General features: G+C 38.4%; 2 protein-coding genes and 1 long non-coding RNA gene across 3 annotated transcripts in view; 1 reads left to right on the top strand and 2 right to left on the bottom strand.

The window, feature by feature from the left end:
* Nucleotides 1–3: 3 nt before the first annotated feature.
* Nucleotides 4–4,136, bottom strand: LOC103464621 (protein shisa-5-like; the record flags this gene model as incomplete). The annotated part of the gene is made up of 4 exons (XM_008408841.2): nucleotides 3,852–4,136; nucleotides 3,218–3,369; nucleotides 764–895; nucleotides 4–113 (listed from the first exon to the last, which is right to left on the bottom strand). Coding segments are annotated over exons 1-4 (558 nt in total), but the record flags the coding sequence as incomplete, so codon positions are not given.
* A 1,813-nt stretch (nucleotides 4,137–5,949) lies between these two features.
* LOC103464426 (uncharacterized) lies at nucleotides 5,950–6,325 on the top strand. The gene is made up of 2 exons (XR_533655.2): nucleotides 5,950–6,093; nucleotides 6,173–6,325. It is a non-coding gene; the product is annotated as an uncharacterized LOC103464426 (long non-coding RNA).
* Nucleotides 6,326–8,903: 2,578 nt separating this feature from the next.
* The window catches only part of LOC108166279 (protein shisa-5-like), a 3,175-nt gene continuing 1,764 nt past the window's right edge, over nucleotides 8,904–10,314 (bottom strand). Inside the window, exons 2-3 of the mRNA XM_017304629.1 lie at nucleotides 9,646–9,831; nucleotides 8,904–9,153 (exon numbers count right to left, since the gene is read on the bottom strand). Of these exons, the coding sequence (XP_017160118.1) occupies nucleotides 8,994–9,153; nucleotides 9,646–9,831 (346 nt within the window). The 3' untranslated portion in view covers nucleotides 8,904–8,993. The remainder of the gene's footprint in view (nucleotides 9,154–9,645; nucleotides 9,832–10,314) is intronic.

Here is a 10,314-nt window from a genome sequence, read left to right as displayed (position 1 = left end):
GGGGGGCAGATCAATTTCATCTGAAGGCAGTGGAGGTGCGCTAGGCTGATTGGGAGGACTGAGAGAGTACATCGCCTGCCCTGGTACAAAAGGAGTTGGGTACCATGGAGAAGCTGAGGAAACAAGAAAAAATAATTAATGTATCTTTTGAGACGATAAATAGCTGTCACACCCAAAACGTAGTAGTGAGGGGCAAAGCTTTCGAGCATGATGTACCAGATGTACAGTTTCTATTGCTTGTCATAACAGAAACATGTCTTTTTATATTAATTTGTTTAAAAAATTGCAAGCTGTGCAAGCTGTTTTAACACTACACCTCGCTGCTAATTTAAACTAATTCAACATCAAAAATAAAATGTTGCTTTCCACATAATTTTCTGGATTTATTGTTTCATTAGAATACAAATGTTAATGCCTGAGCTTCAGATGGGTAAAATTTCTTTCCAGCTGTTAACTATAATATTGTTAGATGTGTAATGGTTCCATTTAGCAGAGAAGAATGATATCAAAGCATATCAGTTGAGCTGGGTTGCCTGATGCTAACTGGAAGCTCCCATAAAACACATTTTGTTTTTGCATCCATACACATCAGGACTAAATCTGACTTCATGGTAAATGAAAGGACTAGAAATATGCTAAAGAATTGATTAGATATTCTCAAGAGACTGACCTGGACTTCTAGGATTATCTTCTGATTGTCTTTATGAATAAGTCGTACAGTCAGAGGTTGAAACAAGGTTCGGCAGCTAATGAAACAACTTACTGCTCTCCATATATGATGGTGGCGGGGTGGCAGGCGCCGTGGAGCCCTCGTCTCCCGCCACGGCCTGGTAATCTGGAGGCTGTGCTTGAGATCCAGATGGTGAGTAGTGAGGCTGGGGCATGTTTGTTACTACTGGAGAAAGCAACACATTTAGTTTGACTGTCACACGATCGCCAGATATGTTTGTGTTTTATATATATATATATAAAACATATGGGCCGTCAAGACCTGTAAGGCCTTCTCTGCTGGCCTAAAAATATCTGAATCACAGACTGATGTTAATTATATTTTGTCCATGAATTAAATAATTCCAAATGGTCTGTCCGCTTCCTTTCATTGCTAGCCCCCTGGTTGCGCTGTTTCCAGACGTGTATTTTCATATTTAAGTATTTAATCAATCACATTTCAGCCACTATTTGTTGCCAGGGTCAAATAAATCTGCCTGGAGGCCTTCACAATCAGTTCTGCGGGCTATGTAGCATAAAATAAATATCGATCAAACTGTTGCTTCAACCAATCAGATTTTGAGTTGGCGACACCAAGGCCCTCTAGCAGGAGCACGGAAACGTCAGCGTATTCACACGCTTTGATTGGATAGTCAAACAGTGTACTGCCAGAGCTAGCAAACTGCATCTGTAGCGAGCTGCACAAGCAAAGATATTGTTGTCTTGATTTGTCAACCCACAATGGCTGAAGGAGGAGGAGAAATGGATTTGGTAGGAGATTTACTGTCAAAGCAATTTTCAAGACGGACTTTTCAAGAAAAGCTGGACATTGTTAAGCAAGGTCGGGCAACTCCGAAGCTAGCAAGCCTGTCACAACCGGGAAAAGGATTTGTCCTCCACTTTCAGTCTACTAACTACGAGCGGTACTCCTGGCTCACAGGCTCCGAGGAACGAAACTGAAACTGTTCACTTTAACATTAAATACATCTTTCTCAACAGGCGAGGGCGCACTTTCTCCGTCTATAATCAGACATTTAAGCGACTTGAAACCATTCCTCCCTCTGTGGCACCTCCAGACCCGGGCCCCCATCCGACCCGGGCCCGGGGGCAGTCGCCCCTCAAGCCTCCTCTATAGCTCCACCCCTGTCTGGGAGTGCTTGTTATTTGCCACTGATCGACATTGTGTTTGGAACCACACTGGATTTGTAAATTTGACTTGCCTAACCAAGGCAGTAACGAGGCATCAAAGCACTGCCGGGGACACTTAGAAGCAACGATGTTTCTGTGTGTTTGGCGGTGACCATCCCCGTGTCTACAGCTTCTGTTGAACAGACATTCTCAGCCCTTAAGCGAATTAAAACTTAAGCCAGAAATACGACAAGGCAGGCTCGACGTTCAGCATTGGCTTCGATGGCGATAGAAAAGGACTTCTTGATGGAACTGAAACGCACGGATAATCTGCACAACAGAGTAATTGAAATCTTCTTGAGGAAAGAAAGGAGGATGGATTTTGTGTACAAATAATCAGGATTTTTGGTGAGTAAAATGTTGCTACATTCCCAAATAATATTGCAATGTTATCAGGTTATTTTTGATGCTTTTTTTATGTGTGTCGCAGCTGTACCTGCAATAGTTTTATAGCCATAAAATAGTTATTGAGGGTTGGATTGATTCAGACGGAGCACTACTGAAGGCCTAGGTGTGAAATGCACGGCCCGCCACTGATATGCACTGCTCAAAAAAATAAAGGGAACACTTAAACAACAAAATATAACTCCCAAGTAAATCAAACTTCTGTGAAATCAAACTGTCCACTTAGGAAGCAACACTGATTGACAACGGGGACCCTCGTCGGGTTTCCTGTTCTTTAATAAAGTTATGAACGTTTTGATAAGGAGTCAGAGGAGGACGTGCTAGTCTCAGCGTCCTGGCGGCGTTCAGTGTGTCACCTATGCTGAGATCGACTCAAAACCTTCAGCGGTTGACGTATTGCACCGCTGCTGATCAGAAACAATATAAAATGAAAAAAAGAAAAAAAATTAACTGATTAAGTCGTGTTTTAGATAGTTTTTCAAAAACTAATCAGTCACGCCTGATTAGTGGGTGCACTCACTTCACAGTGAGCCCATTGATTTTTTACAGCCGCTCCCCTCTCTTGCAGGTTACCTTCAAAGTATGAAGAGGTTCAAAGAAGTGTGAATATTTATGCAAGGTTCAGTATTCGTATCTACGGAAGAGGATTAGGGCCAAAATTAAAAGTCAAAATCTCAGAATTTTGACTTTTAATCTCAGAATTCTAATTTCTGAGATTAAAGTCAGAATTCTGACTTTTTTCTCAGAATTCTGACTTTAATCTCAGAATTATGACTTTAATCTCAGAATTATGAGATTAAAGTCAGAACTGTTTTTATTTTTTTTCAGTGGCCCTAATCCTCTTCCGTATGTATCTTTGCGACACTAAAACCTGTTGATTGTAGAAGCTAAAAGTAATGCAGAAATTGTGGCTTACCTGTTTGTCTTTGGTTGGGTGGTTTTCTGCACAATTTGTAGAAGCAGCAACATGGAGAGCAAAAGCAGATGATAAGACACACACAGGTGATGAAGAGAATAACTCCAACAATAATGGCAATAATGATTTGATCGTCTCCAAAGTGGCTGAACCTTCAAAAAAGAAAAGCAAACGATGTTTTCACAACATTTTTTGAAAGTCACACTATGAATAAATTCTAAACATTTGGTAATGAGGAAGAGAAAAACAGAGACACACCAGTTTTAACAGTTAGCCTATTGCTCTTCAGCTAATTTTTGTTTCTGCAACAAATATTTATTACTGCATTCACTACAGCAATACTTTTCACACAACTTCAAATTATGATATTTGTGAATCTGTGTACGAAGTGCAATACTCCGCTGTGAAACATATCAAGAGAGATTACTGTTTTAAAAAACTAGATGTATCATTAAAGTGTAACAGTCAAACAGATAAAAACCTAACTGTCTGTAAATCACAATCATTAGCACACTTTACACATACACCTCAATCTTAGTTTCACTTTGTTTTTCTTGTCCTTGTCATGTGACCAAAGACTGTCTAACATCGAAGGCAGTCTTTGTCTGTCCAACGCGAATTAAGAAAAACTCACCCCAAACTTCTTTCTGGTAACTCGATCAAACAGAAAATACACAAAACTCTGACCCAAACACTTGAGACCATAACTGCCATGAAGCGCCGTACCAAAGAAATGACTCTGCAACGAGATGGTTGTTGGTTGTTGGAACTTGAATGTCCCTCCCTTAAAGAACTCATTCGACAGCATTCCTTAACACATGGAAAACACTGTTCAGTGTGAGATAGACATAAGGGTTAACACTTTTAACTGATATGTATATATACTTGCCAGTCTTTTAGATTTTAGTATTTTTAAATTAGGTGTTCAGTGAAAGGTTTAATTTAGGGGGGTTTTTGGTACGGGGGTTTGGCAGTTGAAGCCCAGAAGATATTAAATTAAATGCAAACAGGCTGTGATAACAGTCACAGAACATGTTATGCTTGCCTGTGAAAGGAGCATTAATGTACACTGTAAAAAAAAAGTCAGTAAATTTCACGGTAAAAAATGGTAAAATATAACTGTTTCTGACCGTAAAATCTGAAACATTTTATTACTGTAGAAAATACGTGGAATCACCGTCAGTCAACACTGTAAAATAAGTCCATAAATTTACGGCAAAAAATGGTAAAATAGTTACAGGTGCTGACTATATAAAAAGCACTTAATTACTGTAGAAAATACATGGAATTACAATAACTCCATAAACATATATTGCAGGTGATTTTGAAATGTAGAAAACAGAAATCTATTGTAAAAATCTAAGTAATTATAAAATTCCGAAAAAATATTTTTGTAATATTGCCTGCAGCTAATTACCTTAAAATTAATGGAATTTATCAGCCAAAATTCCAAATTTTGCTGATGTTTTTTTTTTTTTAAAAGGTTCTGTTGGCCTTTATTCAAAAGTAGTTTGACAGAAAGGAGGGTTATGAGAGCTGGGGAAGACGTAGCAAATGTCACCAGGCCGGGAATTGAACCTGCAACCACCACCATGAGGACTAAGGCCTCAATACATGGGTTGTGATACACCCCAGCGCCACCACAGCACTCCTTGCTGATGTTTATATCTATGATGTAAAACCATAAACCAGACTGCAAAAGTAATTTACATAGATTAGAATGCTGGTATGATACTTGGGTTTGTTTTTTAATAACTAAATCTATAATGACTTTAATATATCAAACTGAAATCTCAAAGGAAGACCAGGTATAAAACTGGCAATCCACCGATTGCGGGGCAAACTCCTACATCATTATGAGAGAATTTGATTAAACGATGTATTTGGGATTATTTAATTTTAGGACACCATAGATTTGTCACAACTGTATGGTAGGCCCTGCTGCTTGGATGAAGGTGAAGTTGGGTAAAGGGCAATTCCACCTAATTTTTCAGTACCGTCAGCATCATTAATTTACCAAAAGGATATGACCAATTTTACTAAGGGAAAACCACAGCTGCCGGTATCTTACCGTATTTTAGGAAATACGGTAAGATACTGTAATTTACAGACATTTACTGTATTTTAGAAAATACTGTAAAATACTGGGAATTTTGGTCGACAGCAGTGGCGGAGCTACGGAGGGGCCTGAGGGGGCAGCGAGCAGCCCAGATGGGAGGCAGCATATGACTTAAGGGATCCAACCCTTTATCAAGACTGACGAGAACTTGAGAAGGAAGAGTCTCTGCTGTTGAGTATGATGTATGTAGGATTATCGTAAACAGTGCCCCAGTAGATTATATAGCAAGCTCCAGTCATTGTTGACTCACGGTTGCTAAAAACTTTCCAAAACCGATTTTAGTGACATAGTGAGTGTAAAATATTGAATAAAATGTTGTCCTACGTGACTGGCGAATTTTCACTCTTACATTTAACTTTATGACACATTAAATTACAAGTGGATCGTCCTTATTGTCTCCAAGTGCATTCTGGGTAAAGCTTGTCACCAGCTGAGCCTACTAAGTTAACGTGAGTGGAGCTCCATGAAGCGGCAAAGTGAAAAGGATGGAAAAAAGAGAGCAAAGAAAAGGGGTTGGCAAAATTCCACCGTAAAAACTATTTACAGTGCTGGGAACCCAGGTTGTTGGAATGGTTCCTTTTAGCTGCTTTCCCCCTCTTTTACCATCAGAGTGGATCAGCCAAGATACTGTTCCCTCCTGAGAGCGTTGCTGTTGATTCTTGGATTCCTGCACAGCTGCAAATAATCAGATCATCTGGAGGAGTATATGACGACGGCGCTGCCGACACTTCAGATCCAGAGTGTTAGCCAGTATTTGGTACTCCAGCCCTCCATGCATCTCATTGTGATCTCCTGTTGTGGACTTCAAGTGATATCTCTTTGTTCTTCTTCCTCAGGTTATTCCTCGTGATGCTTTGGACCTACTGGTTGCCAGAGTTCCACTGACACCTCCGCAGTAAACCAATCCTCTTTGTATTACCCTGTTGTCAGTCTCACTTGCTCCTCGCCTCCTGTGATATTTTGTGTTTACAATAAACTTATTTAACTGATTTCTGTTCTCTGCCTGGTGTTCTGCATGTGGGTTAAGAAATTAGACTCCATTATGACATACAGGTAAAATTTATTTATGTATTTTTTTTTACGGTAAAACGGCAGCAGCCGCGGTTGCCAACATTCAACCGTAAAATACAATTATGGGTAAAACCTGTTTTTTTGTTTTACGGTAAAACGCTGGCAACCGGGGTTGCCAAAATTTAACCATAAAAAAAATTACAGGTAAAACATTTCTTTGTTTTACGGTGGATTTTCGGCAATCCCAGCTGCTGGCATTTTACCATAAAATCTATGTTTTATTTTTTACAGTGTAGAGTTCTGCGGGCAGACACGCTAACCAGCAGGCAGCAGTAGCAAACACTAACATGAGCAGTTAAGCTAGTTTTGGAAAAAACAAGAGCGATGCTAGCTATCAGCAGCTAGAAAGCACGGGTTAGAAATTAGGTATTCTCAGCAAGGTGAAGAGCATAAGAACAGAATAATGACTGTGATGGGGGTGTATTTATATGCAGGTGGGGCCTGCCACCCGTCATCACACGTCATTTGCCTAAAGGCGTGATTAAAGGTGTCTTCAATTAGGCCACGCGGGGGCGTGATATCCTATACTCTATGTGTTGTACCGAGTGAATCGACTGAAAGGAAACTCGCATCCATGTAACTGGATCTTTTATTTTTGTATTATGAAGATAAATAAATAGTGCTTTGATTAATCTATAAATATCCTCTATGTTCCTAATATTCCTTCAAGACTCTGTTCCAGTCATATCCTTCTTACTATTTTTCTCAATCATTCCCTTTCTGGCTCTTATATTTTACAATACATCAATGCATGTACATTTTCTGTTCCTCCTCATCCTTATTATCTAGACCCCTGAGTTAAAGGGCAACATTTGTCCATTTTTGAGTTTTTGGATAAAAATTTTAAGTCCTGTTTTTAAAGTCTGTGCCTTTTCATTTCAACCAAGTTGTTAACATTAGCTGGTCTTTATGTCTCCTAATTCTCTTTTTAATGCAGCAACATTGTTGTATTTAAACATACAATTTTACACATTTTAATGGAACAAGTCTGCAGATAGACAAACCAACAATTTTCAGCCGTGAACGTCCTGTTGAGTAATCATCAACAAGTTGAAGCTATATTAAAATACTTGCAGATTAAGAAGAATAAGAATGATCTCCAGATTAGTGTCTCCATAAATCAGCATCACACCCATGTTTCAGGCTCCACTCTAATGATAATATCAGAAGATTTTCACTTGCTCACAAATCCTAATTGATGGAGCGCTGGCTGTAATAGTTTAATATCGCACAATCCCCCTCTATTGTCTCCCCTGTCCAATTGATGACATCTGATTTCAGTTTTTTATGTTTTTCAGTAGAAGGTGTTGGATGTACATAGACGTAACAATACAGAGGGGGAAAACTGGGGGAAGAGGTGGTTAATTATTTGCTGTTTTATCTAGAATTATTTATTTATACAGAATGACTTGACGGAAATCTACGCATTTGATCAATCAACAAATCTTGGCCGCAAGCTAACTGATTTGTCTCTTTTTTCCCAGGTATTATCTGTCATAACTATATTTTATTGGAATATATGTATTCTGTTTTGGGCACAAATAAATTAACAGGTGTGAACCAAAATTGAATCAGGATAAAACTGAGCTAAACTGTGCTGAAATTTGATCCAATGCAGAGATTTCTGATACAAACGGGATTTATCAAGCCATATATTTATCAATACAGGATAATAAAGGCTGTACAAAAGAGTCTCATCATTTCAGCAAGTATTTATGGGAAATTTAAAATTAACCAAAATGGTTGAACAGCAGAAGAAAAATCACTGAGCTACATAGGATGGGGGGTGAGTTAATTGAAAGCTGCTTATTAGTCCATGTTTAATAAACCATTTACTGTAGACTTAAAGTAAATGAATACCTGAATGACTGCATATTTACTCCAAGAACAACAAAAAACTGGAAGATGTGTTTGTTTTTAAAAAAAATAGAAGTTTATTCATGATCTTCTGCAGAGTTTATGCAGATATTTAACAACCAAACAGAAATGTAACAAGGCAGACCTTGTGACCATAAACCTACTTAACACACAACAATGCATTGCTAAACTGGACAAAACTGAGAGAAAAACAGGAAGCAGAAATGGGTTTAGACACAAATATTTACAAAGAACAGAGTCAGAGGCGCCCTCTTCTGGGCTACTATAAGAATCTCAGTCATGTCAGATAAACGCGCTTTTTGTTTGCTTTGCATACTTTCATTTTCAATTTACTCTTAACAGAGAAACCAAGAACKAATGGAACTTTTCTGCAGAGATCATGAATGAACATGAACACACAAACAGTTCTCTGAATTTCACACTGTAAATTTGACCCTAATGAGAAATTTACAGTCACATGCAAGTCACATGCAAATCCTGTTCACATTTGCATGTGAACAGGATATCTGACTTTTGTTCACATTTTACACAAGGATGTGAAAGATGACAGCTACACAAACAGACACCAATAAAGCAGTAGCACATATTCAGTTCTCCACAAATWTTGTYCTRATTTAWYWCCCTATRGTGAGTTTTTCAGGACAATGATAATACCAAAATGGCTGAACTAGATCTTTGAAATACACAGTTTAACTGAGTAGCAAGCTTTCAGATCAATGTTGTGGTATATATAGGATTGTAGGGGGGCAGATCAATTTCATCTGAAGGCAGTGGAGGTGCGCTAGGCTGATTGGGAGGACTGAGAGAGTACATCGCCTGCCCTGGTACAAAAGGAGYTGGGTACCATGGAGAAGCTGAGGAAACAAGAAAAAATAATTAATTTATCTTTTGAAACGATGACTGTGATGGGGGTGTATTTATATGCAGGCGGGGGATATAAATACCCCGCCTGCATATGGTACAAGCTGCCACGATCCGACCCCGGATAAGCGGCAGAAAATGGATGGATGGATGGATGGATGGATGGATGGATGGATGGATGGATGGATGGATGGATGGATGGATGGATGGATGGATGGATGGATGGATGGATGGATAATTGAATAAAAATTCAGACCATTTTTATGCACGGTCTCAATAAAAATGATTGTCACTTTTCAGATTTTGTTCCATTTTTTTCTAGCTCCACGGTTCTTTGTGTTGCTCAATCACAAAAAATCCTAATATAAAAAAATTATGTATTTTGATATTAAGTTTGTGTTTTTAACATGGCAAAGTAAGAGGTTCAAGAAGTGTGAATATTTCTACAAGGTCCAGTTTTCTTATCTTTGCAACACTAAAACCTGTTTATTGTGGAAGCTAAAAGTAATGCAGAAATTGTGGCTTATCTATTCGTCTTTGATTGGGTTGTTTTCTGCACAATTTGTAGAACAAACATGGAGAGCAAAAGCAGATGATAAGACACACACAGATGATGAAGAGAATAACTCCACCAATAATGATTGCTACCTCCACAACAGTTATGTTGTGTGGAGTGGAGGAAGACCTTCAATAAAGAAAAGCAATGTTTTCATAATATCTTTTGAAAGTCACACTATGAATTATGACTAAATATTTGGTAATGAGGAAGAGAAAAACAAAGACACACCAGTTTTGACAGTTAGCTTGTTCTTCAGTGAAACGTTCATTTCTCTTTGTGCAGCAATATTTATTACTGCAATCACCACAGCAATGCCATATACACTCCTTCAAATCATGGTATTTATTTTGTGAGTCTGTGTACAAAGTGCAATACTCCTCCGCTGTGAAACAAAGAGATTAAGAGAGATTAGACTTTTTTTTTTTTTTAAACTAGATGTAGTGTAACAGTCATACCTGTAAAAACTGATAATCGGAACCAGAACTCAAGTTGATATAAAACTGTCTGTAAATGACAATCATTAGCACACTTTACACATACACCTCGATCTTAGTTTCACTTTGTTTTTCTTGTCCTTGTCATGTGACCAAAGACTGTCTAACATCGAAG

This window comes from Poecilia reticulata, linkage group LG5 (genome assembly GCF_000633615.1).
Source record: "Poecilia reticulata strain Guanapo linkage group LG5, Guppy_female_1.0+MT, whole genome shotgun sequence".
Classification (NCBI taxonomy): domain Eukaryota; kingdom Metazoa; phylum Chordata; class Actinopteri; order Cyprinodontiformes; family Poeciliidae; genus Poecilia; species Poecilia reticulata.
The sequence above is the reverse complement of the archived record's forward strand: the minus strand, read 5'-3'. Positions and strand labels throughout refer to the sequence as shown.